The sequence below is a fragment of the Juglans microcarpa x Juglans regia genome, chromosome 7S, assembly GCF_004785595.1.
Source record: "Juglans microcarpa x Juglans regia isolate MS1-56 chromosome 7S, Jm3101_v1.0, whole genome shotgun sequence".
Taxonomy (NCBI): domain Eukaryota; kingdom Viridiplantae; phylum Streptophyta; class Magnoliopsida; order Fagales; family Juglandaceae; genus Juglans; species Juglans microcarpa x Juglans regia.
The window spans coordinates 10,736,879-10,757,953 of record NC_054607.1 but is presented as its reverse complement, the minus strand read 5'-3'; the positions used below and the strand labels follow the sequence as shown (position 1 = coordinate 10,757,953).

The window sequence follows — 21,075 nt, the reverse complement described above, 5'->3', positions numbered from 1 at the left end:
CAATGACTCCTGAGAAGATTGCTTAGCCCAAGGTTCCTGGTGAGTCTGACGTACCAAAAGTTAGCGCTACAGGGCAGTCTTACTTGGGCAACACCTGGCATTCGAGCATCCAAGCTGCGACGTTGGCATCTCTAGCCTTAACCTTCCATGTCCTCAGTACGGTAGTCTTCGAGGTCCCTGGCCCACACGAGGGGTCATCGACGTTGAGGGTCACTCCTCTAGAGTTGCTTTATTTCCTAGCATGTTCACGTGTGGCTTGAGGCTGCCTTTCTCCCTTCCGTGATTTGTTGGATCGTCTTGCCTTGGCTCCCTCCCAACTTCACCCAAATGCTTTGGAGGCTTCTGGTGGCGAGCTTTGCTGGAGTCAAACCTGAAGCATGCCGACTATACTGGTCGCGAGTTCCTCCCACCCACAATGTTTTACGGCACAAGGGGAACATTTGCAGTTTCAGGGTGATGCATGCCCTCGTCACCTTGGAGTCACGATACCACAAGGAGAAGGACTGGTCTCCCAAGTTCTTCTTGGTGTTCGGTTGTGGATGGGAATTCCCAATTGATCAGGTGAATCACCGCTAGCTCCCAGTTCGAGCCGTTTGGGGGATGGTCTCTGAGGATAATGCGGTATGTTCAACAACTACCCCTGCTGAGTTGAGGAGCATCGCCATAGTGATGGAATGGGTGGAGAAGAACTTTGACAACGTCGTCTCGAAAGCCTTTCTTTTGGAGCAGAGCATAAGAGCCTTTTTGTCTCCCTTTACCCACATTCTTTTTTATGACAAGGCGGCTCCGCTCTCCCACCGGTTGCCTTTGTTCGGGAGAGCCCCCGGGCCCTTCTCATGCGGGCACGGTGAAGAAACCTCGCTTAGGGGAGGTTGGGGCCAACAGAAGGCCTGTGTCCAAGGCCCCGGTTCCCGAAGGGCAGGTGTTGGCAACTTCTGAGGCCTAACATTCCATCGTTTAGGAGATGCCTGCTGAGCCGTCCCCATGTCCCACCGTCTTGGAGACAATGATCGGACCATCTTCTTTGGAGTTAGAGGTAAAGGGCCCCTCAGACTAGGTCCCAGTTGCACCATCAACCAAGTCTAGTCCCCGTGTGATGTCTTAGAAGGCCAGTGAGCTTGCTGCAAAGTTTCTTGGAGCCTTCTCAGTTAAGGTTTCTAGTCGACCCTCCGCGGGGCAACCTCCATCAGAGTAGGGCGCAGAAAGGTTGTCACCTCTCCATCCACTATTGATGCTCTTGGGATGAGGCCGAACTTCGCTCCGAGGGCATCGGTCCAGGGGCAGGGGCAATGCCTCCTGTACATTCTCCCATTTCTCACTTGCTGTCGTAGGGCTGGATCACCATGCCCCCAAGGTGGAGGGAAGGGAGTCTGAGTCATCGACAGATCTCGACTCCATCATTGAGAAGGTAGTCGCTATCACCTCTGGTGAAAGTATCATGAAGTTGCCTACTGTCGGCGCTGAGATGACCACGAGAGGGGATGTCGAGGAAGAGATGGCTGCGGTGCAGGTCGTCGAGGGTAAGGCCACAGAGTTGGTCGTTGAGGAAGAGGTCCCGGCTCACACAAAGGGCGCAGAGGATTAGCCTTCCTCCCTTGCCACTGGGGAGGCCATGAACAAAGCCTAACGAGCTGAGGCAGCCACACAGGCCACTAGAGGAGTGAGTCCTGTAGAGATCATCTCTCATTTGGCCCGACTAGAAACAGGGGGATGTCGCGTAGAGGCCATTGGCCAAGTCGTCAAGTGCCTATCTGGTTTCTTCCACAAGGTCTCTTGTATCGTCTGGCGATCCTTTACCTATCTTCTTCCTTTCTGGCTGACTGTCGAGTTACTTTCATTAACTACCCCCGGGTGGGTTTTTGTCATTAGTAGGGTACCTCTGAGTTGGTGGTCTTTATTGTGAATGGCCGGGAAGCTATTGCGTAGGAGAACTAAGCCCTTCGTTCACTGACCCGACAAGCTCTGCGGTATGCCCGAGGCAAGAGGAAGGAGAGGGACCTGGTGGAGCTAGAGTTGAGGAAGGTCTAACTCACCCAGGAGAAGGATAGCAGGCTAATCAAGAAACTTTGTCGCTGTCAGAAGGAGTTAAAGAAGGTGCGTGACTTGGTGGAGAAGTAGGCGAAGGAGGAGGCTATCCGGGTGGCTGAGGACTTTTCTAAGGCCAACAAGTGGATAACAGCCCAGGAGTGGATCATTAAAGACCTCTAGGATGACTTGTCCCAAACACACAGTGTCATCTCCCTCCTAGTTAGCCAGTTGAAATTAGCCGTTGATGTCAGTGATCAGGCTTGGTCACATGGGTGCATTGAGGGCCTCGAGTAGATGCAAGATCATATCCTGGAGAATCCGCGGTGAAGTTCGAGGTCTCTTGATGCATATTTGATGGCCCTCGACATCTCCAAGGTTGCCATTGACGCTGAAGCTTTTGAGTTTGGCTGCAAGTTGGGGAAGGACTTGATCCCGAATGCCTTATTGGATCCCGAGGCTCTAATCGAGCCTAAGCCTGATGTTTTCGATTTTGATGATTTTGATCCTAATGCTACTGAGGCCAACGCTCATGATTTTGATGCTTATGGTTCCGATGCTTTTGGAACTAATGTCGACGTCCCTACACCTTAGTTTCTGCGCTCAGCTGTTTCGCCTGTTCCTTTTTTGTAGATATATATGTTTGCGCTATAAGCATACACCTTTTATGCATTTGACTCTTAATAAAATTGTCTTCCACTTTGCTGCATTCAAACTTTGCTGCCTGTCCTTGGATGCTGTCATCCAGTACTTACAGTTCACCTTGACAACGCCAAACCCGTTCTTGACAACCCCGCCGGACGACGACTCCTCACTTACAATGTTTTTGTTCGTCCTTGCTAGCTAGTTGTCTTCTCAGTGCTTTAGCGATATCATTAGTAAGGCTAATGTTTTTCTCCTTTTTCCTTAAGTTAGCTTCTTTCTTTTTTGTCTTTGGTCTCTCAAATGTGCTTTACCCCACCTATTCCTTTAGCTTTTGCTTTGGCGCTATCATGCTTTATTTTGATATGTAACTGAAAAAGAGGAAGAAGCATCATCAGAATGCATCGGCCCTTGCCCAATGTCGTAGGCTTGGAGGGGGTGGAGATCACCTCTAAGAGTCAAGCCAAGTTGGGAAGATTCTAGTTGCCTCCTCAAGAGAAGGGCATGAAGCCCTTGGCTAGCTCGCCTCTGAGTCCCTCCCGAGTTGCACCGTGGCCGTGGAGTTGAATAATCTATTGGAGAAAGCATATGAATTAGCCGTGATCTCACTTTTATATGAGCACGAGACTTGTAAACCTGGACTGCTTGGCCTGTGAGGCAATGTTCCTGTTGCTTGATGCTTTGTTGTTGTAGATGGCATTCATGTCGGGTAGCGAAAGACTAGGCCCGAACTCCATCGGGGAGAGTTTGGGATGCCTCAAGCCAAACCCGCCCCTTTAATTCCCCAAGGAGATAACTTCTTCGGACGGCCGTGGGGCTAGTCCGCTCTTCATTACGATGGGAGCCAGGATAAATATTTGGGTAGCTGAGAGGCTGGACGAAGTGACCTTTGGAGCAACTCACCCCTGTGGCCCCACGGTGAGGTAGGCTATTTGGGCAGTTTGGGAATGGACCCGTTCCCGCTCGTTGACATTGCAGGGAAGGTAAGATTTGTGTCAGGATGGTGTTGAGCCAACTCTTCATTGCAGCGGAGGTCAGGGTAAGTTTTCGGGCTACCGGGGGCCTAGACTTGCACTCCATTGCTGGAGGGGTAAAGCAGCCTTTGGCGTAACTCTCCCCTTTGATCCCATGAGGAGGTAAGTTTTCGAGTAGTTTGCAACCAGTTCCCGCCTGTTGACGCTCAATGAGGAAGTAGCCTTTGGCGTGCTCATCCCTTTGGTACCCCTCGAGGGAGGTAAGTTCGGACAGATATGTGGTTGTTCATCTCTTCGCCACGATAGGGGTTAGGGTAAGCTTTCGGGCCACCAGGGGGACTGGACCCACACTCCATGGCGAGAGGGGTAAAGCAACCTTTAACTTAGCTCATCCCTTCGATCCCACAGGAGGTACATTGCTTGGGCAGTTTCAAATTGAACTTGCTCCCGCCCGTTGACATCCCAAGGAAGGTAAGATTCGGGTCAGGCTGGTGCTAAGCCCACTTTTCGTTGTGGTGAAAGGTTGGGGTAAGTTTTTGGACCGCTGAGGGGGGGGGGGGGGTTGCACCCATACTCCATCGCAAAAAGTGTAAAGTAGCCTTTGGCTTAGCTAGCCCCTTTGATCTCATGGGAGGTACGTTGTTCAGGCAGTTTGAAATTGGACTCGTTCCTGCCTGTTGATGCTAACAAGGTAAGTTTTCATTTTCGAGGAGCCGAGGGTTGGCCAGCACTTCGCCGCAGGAAGGATAAAGTAGCCTTTGGCGCACTCATCCCTTTAGTACCCCACGAGGGAGGTAATTTTTTCGAACAACGATGTTGCTGGTCTGCTTTTCGCTGTGATGTGGGTCACGGTAAGCTTTTAGGCCACTTGGGGGGCTGGACTCGCTCACCATCATGGGAGGGGTAGAGCAGCCTTTGGCTTAGCTCGCCCCTTAGATCCCACGAGAGGTATGTTGTTCGGGCAGTTTGAGACTAGACCTACTTCCGCCTGTTGACGTCGTAGGGAAGGTAGGCAATGATTGACGATGATTCTCTTCTTGGTGCAGTTTATGTTCGTTGAAGGTTACTTTGTCTGTATTTTCATTGAAGGTATGAAAATTGGAGTAGGTGAGATACACTGTCCTAAAAAACCGTATTCTTCATTAGATGAAAATTTTTACACATGATTAGCAAAAAAACAAATTACAGAATAAGGAAAGAATGAGCCTTTGGCTGGGGAGCTTCCACTCGCTTCGCCTTTATCTCTGGGACTATGCACCCCCCACCCTCCCTCAAGCCCGATAGGACGAGTCTTAGGCGCTTACTAGGGCTCCTTGGGAGGTGCATGTCCTCTTCTGGAAGTGTTGCCCATGGGGACCCTGCCGTTCTTCTGCTTCATCTCTTGGACGCAGCACTCCCGTGTTAGGACCTGCTCGCCTCGGATTTCCCCCACAATCTGAGAAGTTGGGAACTTCATCTTGAGGTGGTAGGTTGATGTCATCGCTCATAAGCTGTTGAGAGTGGGCTGGCTAATAATGGCGTTGTAGGATGATAGGGCTTTCACCACCAAGAAGTCGACCATAATTGAGGCCATGCAGGGGGCACTGCCTACGAGGACCAACAATGAGATGGTTTTGATAGGTTGAACCATGTCCCCGGAGGAACCCTTTAGTGGCATGGGGGCCGGTTAAAGCCGGGCGATGTTTATTCCCATCCTGATGAAGGCTTCCCAGAATAGGATGTCCGCAAAACTCCCTTTCTCGATGAAGATCCGCCAGGTGGTGAAGTTGGTGACCAGTGGTCGCCACCAAGGTATCATCGTGGGGGGTATAAGACCCATTATTCAACAGTTTCTCTAAAGGAGACGTGGGGGTTGGTTTTCACCTCTTGTGCTTGGCAGGGCGGTACTTTGTCGAGAACATCTTGGTATCGAGCTCGCCTAGCATATGCCTTTCTGCTTGAGGAGGTCGCGGCCCTGCTAGTGAATCCTCCAACTATAGTTCTTATTTCCCCCAATGGGGACCCTCCTTATGGCGGTGTGCAAGGGCAACCATGCTGCGGTCCCCATGCTGGTGCCTACCGTCTTGGGCTCTCTTCTCTCCTGTGCTAGTTGGCCCGATCCGTGCTCCTTTCTAGGAGAGTGTCTTCAGCATTGATGAAGTTGTTGGCCTGGTCCATGAACTCCTATAGTGTGGTGGAAGTCCTTCTTGCTAGCTTGGCCATGAATTGGGATCAAAGCCAGACCCTTCCCAGGAGTGCCACGAAGTTTATTTTCTCGTCCTGGTTGTCAGTCGTCATGCACTCCTTGTTAAACCTGGACAAGTATGCCTTCAGACTCTCCTCCTCTCTTTGTTTGATGGTAAGGAGCTAAGCCGTAGGACGTCGCCTTCTTCTGCTTGACATGAACTGGGTCAGAAACAGGCATGCTAGCTCACCAAAACTATATATAGAATCGGGTGCTAAAAACAAGCCCCATACCCGCGTCGATCCTTTTAGGGTGGTGAAAAGGCTCTGCACACCACCTCTCTCTGGAAGCCATGCAGCGTCATGTGTGCCCTGAAGGTCTCCAGGTGCTCGAGGAGGTCCCTCCTCCCATCATACATCTCCATGATGGGGACCCTAAACTTTGGTGGCAAGGGTACGACCATCACTTCTTCAGTGTAGGGCAGACCAGTGCTTGCAAGCAACTGGTCTACCGACGATGATGTGCCCCTTTTTTTGCCATCTCCTCATACTTTGCTTTGAGATTGCAGAGCTCGTCCTGCATATTCTTCCTCTCTTCTTCCATGTTGACTCCAGCTCCCAAGTTTTGGAACTTTATATGTTCGTTATTGCTAGGCTGGGCTTCGTCATCCCGTTCTTGGTGGGGTGTCTTGAGCACCTCATTCTCTTTTCAAAGCTTCTCCACCTCATCAGTCAACTTTGTCACCCATTGCTCCATAACTTGCAGTCTTGCCTCCACGGCAACTTCCTCTTGTCCTCGAGTCATCTGAGAATGAGTTGTCGTAGGCATATGAAGTACACGTAAGATCTATAACGATTCCACATATGGCACCATTATTAAAGTCGTGTTTCATACGTCTTTGGGTTAGGTTTCAGCAACTCGGGTCTTCTGGATTTGGACTTGCACAAATGAAGAAGAAGACTGGGAGAGGGTGGCCTTGGTGAGGTCGGGAAGTCTTCGATGATTAAGTTAGTGTCTTCCTTTGAAAGTTTGTAAATAATTGAGAGAGAATTGAAAGAGCCTTTTCTCGTACCTGGAGGCTGCTATTTATACTGGGAGTTTAGGGGGGATAGATCGTACCTGCCCCTGTGTGGCCCTTGTCCTTTCGACTGTTTCATTTGTCAGAATCCTTTGATGCAGAGTGGCCTCTGCGACGGCGTCATTAATGTGGGATGTAGCCCAGGTAGTGGTGCCATTAATGTGGCATGACTTCCCAATTTGCTTTATTCTGCAGGCTTCCTTGGTAGCCCATCGATGTCCTCCTGTCAAAGGATAAAGGGCTCTCTTTACTTCCCGCTCACCCACTTGGGCAGGTACTCATGAGCCTAACACCATTTAAGGGAGCTCTAGGGTGGCAAGTCCCATCGCCCATGCCGTCTGCTCCTACATGGAGGTCGCATTAGGGGGTGTTCCCCCGTAGGTCTAGACCTCCTGAGTGTTGGTTCCGTCGACCTCTGTACGGGCTGGGCCGATGGGCCTGTTTGTGCTGGACTAGGCCTTCTTATCCCATTTCCTTAGTTGTTCCTCCCAGACCCATTACTTGGGCAGTAAGAAAGGGTGTGGGGGGAGCCCCCTACACTGGTAATTTCTACAAATAAGTTATACAACTGAAATTAACTGTTTATGACACTTTGCCATATAAGTACACAACTTATCAATCAAGCAAAATAGCTACTTAATTTGGAAGAATTGTCATGATATAGTTTTAGTTCTAATTTCTAATGCTTAGCTAGATTCTTTGTTACTGCAAACTTTTACTTAAAAAATGTTTTCTTTCTATCAAAAGTGAGGATTGATTAAGAAACTTCTCCATTTTTTGAAAAACAAATATATATACTTATTTAATATCTTCTCCTTTTTTTTCCAGCACTCAGAAACAAAACTATATTTTTACATATGCTAAAGTAATGAGCCTATTTGGTGTGTAAGTAAAAAGACTTGTAAATAGATTTATTTTAAAACATGGATCCAACTTATCCTACTAAAAAAATCTGGCAAATTCCAAAAAGCAAAAACCCATCTCTTTGCAGAGGAAAAATGGCACAATGTGCATAACTTATTGGAACTGCTAAGACGGTGCCAAAACAGAACCAAATTAATCTTGAGAGAAATCAACTACCAATTTGGAATAACCAAATCAATCACTAAACAGTAGAAATAATATTCTCATACTTTGTGTGAACCTGTTAGGAAGTAATTAAATAGAGCAAAATATAAACAAAAAATACACATACAGAGACAAGCAATGTTTACGTGAAAAACTTCCTTGGTGTTGGAGGAAAAATCACGGGATCGTAGTCCACCCAAATCTCCACTCTCAATAAATAATGCTTATACAACTGTCCTCTCTAGATAAACCTAGAGTCATACAATCAACAATAATCTCAAGAATGACTTTCTTGGCTACCAAACAATATGATTAGGAGATACCTCACCAAAAATGTGTTACTATTCACAGCCCTCTACACCAAAAATACTACTTCAAATCTGCTCTCCACGTTCTCCACCATTTAGATGGTAGAGTCTTGAGTTGTGAACGTGCCTACATAATTTCAGCATAATCACACCATAGACGACTTTGGTCGAAGCATATGATTGAAACTGGACGAGCTCCTCCATTTTGGCTTGTCTTTTCCTCTCCCAGTATCACTCCCCCATTTTTCACTTGTCCTCTCTATGTATGTGTGTTTTTGGTTTATATTTTTCTCTATTTAATTACTCCCTAACAAGTTCACACAAACTATTTAATTACTCCCTAACAATTTCACACAAAGTGGAGAATATTAATTTTTCTGTTTAGTGATTGATTTTGTTATTTCAAATCGGTACACTATAAGAAATCAGGCATTTTCTAGCAATTTTAAAATCGTCGCAAAAAAAAAAAAAATCACCACAAAAGGCTCTTATTTGCAGAGATTTCCAAGTCGCTACTAATTTCAATGCAAAAGTGGGAAATGCAAAAGGAGAATTTACTATTAATTTTTGCAGCGACTTTTATACCTATTGCTACGATTTTATTCGTCATAAAAAAATATTGTAACTGTAGCGACTTTTTATTTCTGTCAAATTTTGTAATTCCCACAATGGATACTTTTTGCAAAGACACTTGTCGCCGTAATAGTCATCTTTGGCCAATTATTTCTTATTAGCGGCGAATCAAAAGCCGCTGCCGCCACCCCCCCCCCCCCCCGACGGTCTCTCCCCAATCCCTCTTCTCCCCCAATCCCCACTCTTCATGCCTCCACGCAGCAGCCACTGCATGCCGCCTTCGACCCACCGTCACCGTCCACCTCCACCGTCGCCGGCTAACCCAACCAAGCCGTCCCTTGTGGCTTCTCTCTCTCCCACAGATCTCCCACTCTCTTCTCCCCCAAATTCCTTTCTCCCTTGGATTCCCAGTGCCGCCGCGTCAGCAGCCGCCGCCCCACCTCCTGTTACCGACGTAGCTACCCCCCCCCCAACGGTCCCCAGCCCCTCCACCGAAGCTCTCCCTCTCTCTCACTGTCAATCTGCTCTCCCCCTCATGGATCTCGCTCAAGCACCTGAAATTAGGCGATGCCAGTGACAAAGTCCAACATGGGTATGCAGAGCAGCTCCAGGTGTTTTTTTCTTCTTCTTCTAAATATGTACCTAATATTGGTGTTTGATTGCGAAGCATGGTTTGAGTCAATTATTTAGAATATTGCTCAAAAAACAACAATTAGATTTTCCAATTCAAATCTAGTAAAGTTTAGGATGTCTTTGATTCTGTAATTTTGTTCCAATTCAAATCCAGTAGATTTTCCTGCTTGCTCTCTCTCCAATTTTCTTGGAAACAGGGCAACACCGCGACAACTTTTTAGTTTTCAATGTTATATTAAACCTCAAGACAAATAACTACTTTTTCAACCTAGTCTCACACGAACCAGGAGTGTAAGACGGATAATGTTAGGTTCCATTAATACATAGAGATGACCAACACAAAATAGCATGCTAAACTCAACTCCTCAAAAATAGAGATTAGCATTTCTGTCTTGGTTTTCTAGCAAACAATGAACTCAATCCGGCTGGTCTAGTTCAAGGATCGGTGAAATTCGTTATTCTTGCAGAGGTCAATGAAGCTCCTGTTGATTTTTATCCTCCCCTGCTTTGGTGCCGTTAGTGCCTAAAAAGTTTGGTGGTATGTCTCAGGAGCTACAGAGCTTCCCCATTATGGTAACATCTACCATGAACAGATAAGGGCTACACATTCTTCCATGGAGGTTAGTGAATACTTATATACACTTTCTGTAATTTTTCTCTCCACAGATTACACATACACTTTCTATTTTATCGATAAAATTGGAGATCTGTAATTTTTTGTTATTGTTACTTATAAAGTTATTGAGTCTGATGAATACTTTCACTTGTATCTTGAGATATTGTAATCAATGAATGCATGCATGGCAAAATATACACCAGCTAGTTGACATGCACTTGTTAGTTAAACATCGATCTTTTCTATTATCTACTAAAATCTGCACATGCTGCAATGTGTTCAGATATTGATGAGTGCAAAATTGGGAAACCCTGCAATGGATCAGCAAAATGCACCATAATTGTTGGAGTTTCGCATTTACTTGTCCCCGTGGCTACGAAGGCGATGGGAAGATGCATACCTTGCTCACGTTTGTTATTGGTTTTTAGATCATTTGTAAGTCTGGTTTTGTACTTCTCACTTGTGCAAATATGTTTTTTTAGCAAGAACATCAAAGTGTCGATGTGTGTTATATTTTTTTAATTTATTCTGTTCTTGTGCTTCTTTTTTTTTTTTTTTTTAATTTTTTGGAAAGCCTTTTCCGGCGAGTAAAATTCGACGGAAATAATTTATTTGCTAGAAATAATTATTTGTGGCGATCTAACAATTAACCACTGGAAATATATTATAGCGACGATAATTTAAAATCGCTGGAAAAAATTTTGAGTCATTTGCGGCGATTTATTAACCTTTTGCGGCAATTGACTTTTTTCAACAATTTAATGGTAAATCGAAGCGCTAATTCTGTCGATTTTTGGGATAATTACGACGGATTAAAATCGTCAGGAATAATAACTTTTTGCGACAATTTTTGTCTATTGCTGAAATTGATCAGAAATGACACTTTTATTTCGTCGAAAATACAGTGATTTAAAAATAGTTGCAAATGATCAAATGCAGCGATTATTTGGAGTATTTGTGACGATTTTGAGGGCTGAAAAATGCCTTATTTTTTGTAGTAAATTGTAGATTATTTCTCCCAACAAAGTGGTATCAAAGTTCAGGTTTACCAACAGTCTAAATCTCAACAGTCCGTGAGAGAAAAAGGTTGTTGCTGCTCCAACCCAGAGCTCGATGTGTGAGGGAGAGATTATTTGGGTTGTCCCACATCGGTTGTAGAAGGGGGCTGGCAGTCAGTTTATAAGTGTAAAGAAAATTCTCACCTCTTGAATTAGGTTTTGGGGTTGAGAGAGGTCGAAGACCACCGAACAATTAATCTTCAGTCAAAAGAAAAAGAAAATGATGAAAATACAGCATCATTCATTTTCCAAACTATATACGATAAGAAACCATAAAAATATGAACTTAAAGTAAACACAATTCATAAATAAATGGGATAACAAAAGTATTGAACATACTAATTACTTGAATAAATAACTCTAAGACACTAAAAACAGAACTAAGCCGTGATTAACAGCCATAATCAAGCGACATTATTGGACTTTAAATTAAGTTTGAATTGAACTCTTCTTCTCAGAGTTTGGATTTTGACTCCCACTATCTCCGTCGAATGCTTTCCAACACCCACCATTTAGACTTTGATTTTCTATCTATCTCTCTGCGTGGGAGATTACGATACGATTTAGACAGTGAGCTGAGAAGATATAAGTTAAGACAAAAATTAGAAATTAAATAAAATATTATTGAAATATTTTTTTAATATTATTATTATTTTGATATTTAAAAAAATTAAATTGTTTATTATATTTTGTATGGAAATTTAAAAAAATTGTAATGATAAAATAAAATGAGATGAAATACTTTTTGTATCAAACGAGGCCATAATGTTCATCTGAAAAATAAGACTCCTGTCTGATTTTCTTTTGATTGTTTAATGGAAACCTGATCTCTTCAACTGAAATCTGAGGATAAAAATATAAATAATTTTTAAATATAACAATAAATGAAAACCAGAAAAATAAACTGAGAATGAGATTGTTCCAAAATTTTATATGATAGTACCTTAGATCTAAAAGTAACTTTATAATATAACAAACTACATCAAGTCACATTAATTTATAAATTTATTTTTATGAGATCTTTTTTGTGATTATAGTACTTCTCTTTATAAAACGTGAAGTCACACATCTCATATTCAAAGTGCAGACATATTTTAAGTCATCCACCTCAACATATCCTGCATGCTTCCAAACCTACAAAAAAAAAAAAACATAGAGAATATTATAATGACATCAAAATTCAAATTAATATCAAAAGATTTTTATAAATGAAAAGGCCACAGTAGATTGCCAGATATAGTAACCATCAAGGATAAGTGCATTCAGATTAAATAAAATTTTGATGAAAAAATATCAAATTAAATAAGAATGAGGAGGTGGAAGAGCAGAATCTGCATTCAGATTTCTTGCCACTTGCTAAATCCGAGATCTTTACAGATTAGATTGCCACTTGCATTTAGATCTCTTAGGATTTCGATTTTGTAGATATTTTCTAATTAGAAGGACTTACCGATCAGGCTTTTCCTGGCATAGACATCTAATTTGCTGTTTAAGAGAGTTGCTATTCTTTACAGAAATTTCCTCAATGTCAAGATTTTGTAGGTTAAGGTTGCCCGCTGCTTGTGTTTGAGTCTGAAGCACCACCTGCTTTCAAATAAATTTTGTTGTGAAATTCTGAACATGATGACCATCCTCTTTTAGAAATTACACATAAATTCTTCTTTCATAATAAAAATCACACAGGAATTCTCTAACGAGCAAACATCAGCAAATAGATATATATATGCTATGGCCAGTATTGCAGAGCAGTGTTCATTGTTAGTAATTGTCCTTTTAGTAAGATGATTTGGTTTGAAGAATATGACACCAGATAATGAGGATTGATGGTGAAACTAAGATCTATTGAAAGAAACCTGCAGACCAAATGAGAGATACTCATAAGTTTTAAGCAAACCTAAAATAAAAATATTGAATTATATTGATAAATGGTTGGGAAAGAAAATACCTAACTTTGAAAGGTGAAAATATTGATCTCGGCGATTAACTTTACTAGAAAGCACCTAAGAGAATCACAACTATTTTCCAAGTACAACTCTTTGAGGGATGAATAGTTGAAGTGCACTGGGAATTCTAACTTCTTACAGTTTGAGATCTTAAGAGTTTCTAATGTGGAGGGTAGACCATCATCGGAAAGTAACATGAGCGAGCAACAACCATCGATTTCCAATTCTTGAAGAGGACTACTGGAATCCATCATTCCCTCCTGTAGGGACCGTAATGCATCAGATCTTTTAAGTACTAGTTTTTGTAATCCAGATGGCAATTCATTTAACAGAACCTCATTAAAATTTGTTAACTCCAATTGACGTAGAGTAGGAGACCTTGGGAGTGAGGCCTCCAGCTGCGAACATTCAGCAATCACAAGTCTGGCTAAAGAAGGAAGATGGATGGGCATCCCTCCTGTTAGCTTGGGGCACTTTATCAGAATGAGATTGATACTATAGGTTACATCTATTTTATAATAAAAATTGTTTTACAATATCACATTTCACGTCAAACTGAGATTTGTTGAGACGCATGCATGCAACTGAAAGAAACCAACATACAATATAAAAGAATAAAAGAATAATGCCTAAATATATAAGTTTCATGCAATGTCTTCTTCTTTTTTTTTTTTTTTTATAAAGAAATCTATTTTTGTAATCAAATTATAATGATAAATGGTTGGGAAAAGAAATACCTTGCTTTGAAAGGTGAATGTAGTACAATCGCTGCCATCCACTTGTAGTTCATATGTTTGGCTTTTAGAAGAAGCCATTCAAATCACTTTATTAGGGATGTGAGCGACCTTGCGCCATTCTTTTCCTTTTTTATTTTGCAATTGTTTCTCCAACAGTGGACATCTGACGATCTCTAGAGTAAAAATGGAGGCAGGAAACCCATCTTTTGGCAAGAACTTCAGATTATGACAATCATAGATCTCCATCGTCTTCAAAGACGTGAGGTGTTGAAGGCCCAAGTTGTCCAAAGATATCATATTTGGAATTTCACCGATGGTAAGATGGATCAGAGTAGAAATGGAGTCGAACAATCTCTCTTCTGGCATGAACTTAAGCCTTGGGAGGTTACAGATATACAAGTCTTCAAGAACGGTGAGGTGTTGAAGGCCCTTCTTGTCTAGAGATGTCATATTTGAAAATCTAGAGATGGCAAGAAGGGTCATAGTCATGGGCAGCAACGCCGACTCTGGAAAAGACTCCACATCTTCGCATTTGCCATGGATTGACAATTTTTGAAGAGAGTGGAGTTTTTGCAGACCCCATGTCGTTCCACAGGCAACAAGTATGTCACAATCTTCGATGAAAATCGATTTTAAATTGGTAGGCAAGTCCCCTTCACCTAATGATTGCAGCATTGGACACTTGCTGATAGATAGTGACTCAAGAGATGGAAGGAGTAGGTGCATCTTGTCAGGCAACGTCCTTAAACTCCCACAATCACCTATCTCAAATGTTTTCAGTTTTTGGGCACGCAATCCTCCATCTGGAAATGATACGAAATTAGGGCAATTCTTGATTCTTATAATCGAGGCGGCTAAATCACTATCATGTTGTTCTGAATCAGTAAGAGACTCCAGATTCTCACATCCCTCGATGGTGAAAACATCGATATCTACGATTAAGTTTATGGGAAAGCACCTAAGAGAATCACAACTATTTTTCAAGTACAACAGTTTGAGGGATGAATAGTTGAAGTGCACTGGGAATTCTAACTTCTTACAGTCTGAGATCTTAAGAGTTTCTAATGTGGAGGGTAGACCATCATCGGAAAGTAACATGAGCGAGCAACAACCATCGATTTCCAATTCTTGAAGAGGACTGCTGGAATCCATCACTCCCTCTGGTAGGGACTGTAATGCATCAGATCCTTTAAGTACTAGTTTTCGCAATCCAGATGACAATTCATTTAATAGAACCTTATTACAATTTGTTAACTGCAATTGATGTAGAGTAGGAGACCTTGGGAGTGAGGCCTCCAGCTGCGAACATTCAACAATCTTAAGTTTGGCTAAAGAAGGAAGATGGATGGGCAACCCTCCTGTTAGCTTGGGGCACTTAACAATATGAAGCACTTCAAGACGAGGAAAAGCTTCACCTTCATTTTCAGAATCAAAACATAACCAATTTACCCAATCTGGCATGTCTTCAAACTTTAGAACTTTCAAGGGCTTCGAATGGCTTAAACGTAGAAGAATCGCTACCATAGAACTCCATACCCACTCTAGCAATTCCATGAAACCCAATGATGTAGAGGCTCTCGAGAGCGTGTAGTTGTCCAAATGATGGCAAGATGTGGCAATATTTACAATTGTAGAGATTAATAGATTCTATCTTAGAGAACGAATGATGAGCGATCCAATTCGGAAAGCTCTTACCACCATAATTGTCGATATTGAGACTTTTCAAGTTTGTATGGGGTCGGAGATTCTCCAATACAGTTATTTGATCACTGTCTGAAATATTGCTACTTGTAGCGTCCCATCTCAGCCTGAAGCCCTCAAGGTGCTTCTTATCCTTCAAGCTTGCATCCAAAGCATAGACAGGAGATTTGACATTTTGGAGGTTCTCAATAGAGAGATTCCCCCCAATATATTCAAGCTTCCCCAACTCCCCAATATTGCTTGATCCGCAATGTTTGTTGACAACAAATATATCCAAAGTCTGTAGACATTTTAGTCTACCCAGTTGTAACGGCATCTCTGTTATGGCACTTCCATTTAAAAAAAGATGACGCAAACTAACGAGTTTATGCATATCTCTAGGCAATGCAGTAAGATACAGACAATTCTGTAATCCCAATGTTTGCAAATTGCACAACTTACATATAGAATCAGGTAGTTTTCTAATTCGTGTTAAAGAGAGATCCAAATATCGTAGATGTCTAATTTTGCCAATTGAATCAGGCAACTCAGTAAAATTTATATTCCCTACTAAGGAAAGCACTCGTAAGAATCTCAACATGGGCAACAAATCATGTGGGAGTGTTCCATTCCGAAAAGCAAAAATTATTGGGAGAAAAGTGCGCAACCCCTTGGCCTTGTAAAGTGCCTCTAACGTCTTTGGGAGGTTTTCAACAATTGAGAAGTGACGAGTCTTGTTCGTAACTTGGAGCGAATTGCCACCCTCCAGTCTAAAGGTAAATTGCCCAGATACAAATCTTGCCAAGTCGTTGACAAGATCATGCATTCCGAATCTTGAAGGATCATAAACATGACTTGAATGTTGGAATAATAATGATCTGGATACCAGATCAAAGAAGTAATCATGCCCGACTTGCTCCATTGTTTTGTCTTTAGATTTTTTCAAGAAACCTTCTGCCATCCACAATAGGACTAATTTCTTTTTTGTGAAAAAATAATCTTTTGGAAATATCGAACAATAAGCAAAGCATCGCTTTAAATGTGAGGGCAAATATTTATAACTTAATCTTAGAGCAGGAATAATTTCAGTCGACATGTCCCACACCTCGCTCTTTAATATTTTATTCCAATCATCAGCATCTACTTTAGACCACAAGAGAGCTCCAATTGTCTTGACTGCTAAAGGCAGACCTTTGCATTTTTCCACGATCTGTCTTCCAATTGCTTCTAGCTCTGGATGGATACTGCCACGAAACGCATGTCTTACAAAAAGTGACCAACATTCTTTTTCTGGTAATGCCTTCAGATAGTAAGGTAAAGTAGTTTGCATGACCGATGCTACTCGTTCTTCACGTGTGGTTACCAAAACTCTGCTCCCTTGTGCTCCAAATCTGAAGGGATTACTTAAGACCTCCCAATTAATATAATTATCATTCCAAACATCATCTAAAACAAGTAGAAATTTCTTTCCCGTCAAACTCTCCTTTAGTGTAGTTTGAAGCCAGTTTAAAGTCTTACCATCACCATTAGCGGATGAATCTACTCCCTCTAGAATTGCTTTTGTTACCTTAAAGACGTCAAAGTCATCCGAAACACAAGCCCATGCTTTAAGGTCAAAATGTTCCTTCACGCTCTCGTCATTGTATACAAGCTGAGCAAGGGTGGTCTTGCCGAGCCCTCCCATACCGACAATAGCAATCACAAACAACTTATTGCCACTTACATCATCTGAGAACAAGGAATTAATTATTTTCTCCTTATCATCTTCTCTACCACAAATACCAGATTCTTCAACCAAAGAAGTTGTGGGCAATCTTTCATATGGATTTCCTTGAACGCCTTCTTTTAGACCCATATTGTTCTTTTGACTTACAAGATACTCCAATCTGTCAAGCACTTGTTTTATCTTTGGTTCTATTTTCTTGACAAATGGTACTTTAAGAGAAGTAGAGATGGCTTTTCGTACCTTGCTTGTAGTGGTATGAAATTCAGCATCCAACTCGCAACGCATGACTTCGGTATCAATCTCATCCAAGGTGTCCTCTGCATCATAGATAGTATCTTTCAACTCATCGAGCCATTCTTTTACGTTGGGATTTACCACTTGCTTTTCCTCTGCATCTTCAAACACAGCATTCACAGACAGCAAAGCTATCTTCAGTTTGTTCAAGAGTGCTTGGTCGAGTTTTTCTCGTCGAAAAAAGTAAACAAATTCACGAGATGTCACCCTTTCAAAAAACGCTTGGAGAAGTGGGGAGAGAAATATGCCTGCAAGCTCAGCCATGATTTCTGATTTGTAATGGAAGGAAGCAAAGGAAATGAAGCAAAGTGATAAGAATAGTGGAGAGATAAGATTATGATGAGCTTTCGTTTCAACGCTAGAAGCAAAACTGAAGTAAAGAAATTAATGAGAAATTAATAAAATAAATAAATCAATGAGATCAGGGTGTGTTAGTGGAGGCCAACTCATTCATTCACGTTATCCGCAAATCACTTTACCCAACACAAGCATGTGGCCGACAGTCGACAGTCAACGTCATGTTTTGGAGCAAAGGAATCAAACAAAAAAAGGGAAAGCAGCAACCAAGAGTTCTTTTCCGAAAAATGATTCTGTTTGGAATCCTACATTCATCGTCGTTCATTCCATCTATATACAAAGGTACGTGCTATACATGGAGTCTAACTAATTCCTAAAAATCAGCATCTATATATGGTAACATAATCTATACAGCTAATAACTAATATCGTATACGGTAACATCCTCCTCAAATTGATGCTGGTAAGTCAACTAACAACAATTTGCCAACAAGAAATTGATGCCGTTGTCGAGTCATAGCTTTGGTGAAGACATCAGCCACTTGGAGATCAGAAGAGATGTGAGGAAGAGATATCACCCGCCGTTCCAAGGTGTCTCGAATAGAATGACAATCAACCTCAATGTGCTTGGTGCGTTCATGGAAAACGGGATTGGTGGCAATCTGAATAGCACTAGTGTTATCAGCATGAAGAGGGGTAGAAGTAGTCTGAGGAAACCCAAGCTCCTCAAGAAGACCGCGTAACCATACAATTTCAGAACAAGCAGTAGACATAGCACGATACTCTGCCTCAGTAGAGGATTTAGACACACGATCTTGTTTCTTGCATCTCCAAGAAATTAAGGCATCACCTAAAAACATACACCAACCCGTAGTAGATCGACGTGTATCTGGACACCCAGCCCAATCAGCATCACTATAGGCAACAAGTTGAAGTGAGGAGCCGGTAGGAAAGAATAACCCACGAGTAGGTGAACCTCGAAGATAGCGGATGATGCGTCGAACGGCAGCAAGATGGAGATGCCGAGGAGAAGACATAAACTGACTAACCTGATGAACAGCATAGGAGATATCAGGTCGAGTAGTGGTCAAGTAGATAAGACTCCCAACCAGGCGCCGATAGAGAGTAGGATCATTCAAAAGATCCCCTTCATCTTTCCTGTATTTGACATTGACCTCCATAGGAGTATCAACAGAAGAAGTGTCCTCCAAATCAGCCAAAGTGATAAGATCTTGAATGTACTTATGCTGGTTCACGAAAATACCACTGGCCTGATGATGAACTTCCAATCCTAAGAAGTATGTGAGCTGGCCAAGATCTTTCATATGGAAAGTTGCATGTAACAGCTGCTGAAGCTTAGTAATCAAACCACAGTCAGTGCCAGTAATGATAATATCATCCACATAAACCAAGAGAATGACTATACCCGACGCAGATGTGTGGAGGAAGAGAGAAGAATCATACTGACTTTGTGTAAAACTGAATGAAAGAATTGTACTGCGAAACTTCTCAAACCAAGCCCGGGGTGCCTGTTTGAGCCCATACAGGGAACGCCGTAGCTTACAAACATCATGAGAAGAAGAAGTAATCATACCAGAGGGGAGCTTCATGTAAATCTCCTCTTGGAGATCACCATGAAGAAAGGCGTTCTTCACATCCATCTGATGCAGTTGCCACGACTGTGAAGCGGCAATAGCTAAGATGGTTCGAACCGTGGTCATTTTGGCAACAGGAGCAAATGTTTCCTCATAATCAACCCCATATTCCTGCTTGTTACCCAGAGCTACAAGGCGAGCTTTGTACCGGTCCAAAGAGCCGTCAGAGCGAAGTTTTACAGAGAAAACCCATTTACTCCCAATAGGTTTGACTGTAGGAGGACAAGGAACAATATCCCAAGTGTGATTCTCCTCAAGTGCTTGAAGTTCTATTTGCATTGCATTTTGCCAACACTCATGTTCCATGGCCTGTTTGTAGCAAGAAGGAATGGAAATAGAGGATAAAGTAGCGACAAGAGAGACATGAGAATAGAAACCATACCAATCAGGAGGTCGAGAAGTACGAGTAGACCGACGAAGAGTGGTGGAAGCAGGAGCAGGAGCAAGAGCAGAAGCGGGATCAGGTGTCGGGTTATGATCGGAAGGGGGCGCTGAGGAAGTGGAACTAGACTCATGTCGACTACGTCTTCCATACACAAAACCAGGTTTAAACCTTTCCACACTTGTCGGGGAATCAGAAAAATTAGGCAAAAGAGATAAAGATGCAGATGGCGGCTCAAAATGAGATGGAAAGAAATATTGATTTTCAAAGAAAACCACATTCCTAGAAACCCTTATACGACGAGCATGAGGATCATAACAAACATAACCCTTTTGAGAAATAGCATAACCAAGAAAAGCACACTTAACAGACTGAGCAGTAAGTTTATGTCGTTCATGAGCAGGGAGATGCACAAAACACACGCAACCAAATGTACGAAGATCAGAATATAAAGGAGAATGACCAAACAACTTAAAGAAAGGAGAAACATGATTTAACGTAGGAGATGGTAAGCGATTGATCAAATGAACTGAAGTAGAAAGCGCCTCACACCAAAACCGAGGAGGAACAGATGATTCAAGTAAAAGAGTTCTTACCACATCAAGGAGGTGACGATTTTTTCTCTCAGCAACACCGTTTTGTTGCGGTGTTGAAGGACAAGAACGCTGAGAGATGATACCTTTGCTTTGGAGAAAAGTTTGAAACTCATTAGACATGTATTCACCTCCAGAATCAGATTGCAAGATCTTGATGCTGGCAGAGAATTGAGTCTCAAGAAGGGCAAGGAAGCGCTGAAAGACTGAAAAAACTTCTGCCTTAGCTCGGAGGAAGTAAACCCAAGTAAAACGACTAAAATCATCAATAAAAGTAACAAAGTACTTATAATGCGCATGAGAAACAACAGGTGCAATCCCCCAAACATCACTATGAATAATATCAAAACATTGTAAGGCACGAGATGCATGAGAAGGAAAAGGTAGAACTTTACTTTTGCCAAGTTTGCATGTTGTACAATCAAAAGAAAGATCAAGAGGAGAACATGCTTTATTGTCCAATAAACTAGAATTAAATAAAGTACGTAAAACATCTGAGTTTGGATGGCCTAGACGTCTATGCCACATCTTATTTCCAAGACTAACAGCATTACATGCAAAGGAAAGTAAAGGAAAACTAGGGATAAATGGGGAAGGTGAAACATTGAGAGGAAAGAGGCGTCCCACTTT

The 21,075-nt window shown here is 42.4% G+C and overlaps 2 protein-coding genes across 2 annotated transcripts; both read right to left on the bottom strand.

Moving 5' to 3' along the window:
* Nucleotides 1-12,978: 12,978 nt before the first annotated feature.
* LOC121240808 (putative disease resistance RPP13-like protein 1) lies at nucleotides 12,979-15,300 on the bottom strand. Its single transcript, XM_041138339.1, has 3 exons — nucleotides 15,127-15,300; nucleotides 13,090-13,488; nucleotides 12,979-12,992 (listed from the first exon to the last, which is right to left on the bottom strand). The coding sequence occupies exons 1-3, from the start codon at nucleotides 15,278-15,280 to the stop codon at nucleotides 12,979-12,981; spliced, it is 567 nt and encodes a 188-aa protein (XP_040994273.1). The 5' UTR covers nucleotides 15,281-15,300.
* A 2-nt stretch (nucleotides 15,301-15,302) lies between these two features.
* LOC121240807 (putative disease resistance RPP13-like protein 1) lies at nucleotides 15,303-17,849 on the bottom strand (the record flags this gene model as incomplete). The annotated part of the gene is made up of 1 exon (XM_041138338.1): nucleotides 15,303-17,849. A coding segment is annotated over exon 1 (2,481 nt), but the record flags the coding sequence as incomplete, so codon positions are not given.
* Nucleotides 17,850-21,075: the final 3,226 nt, after the last annotated feature.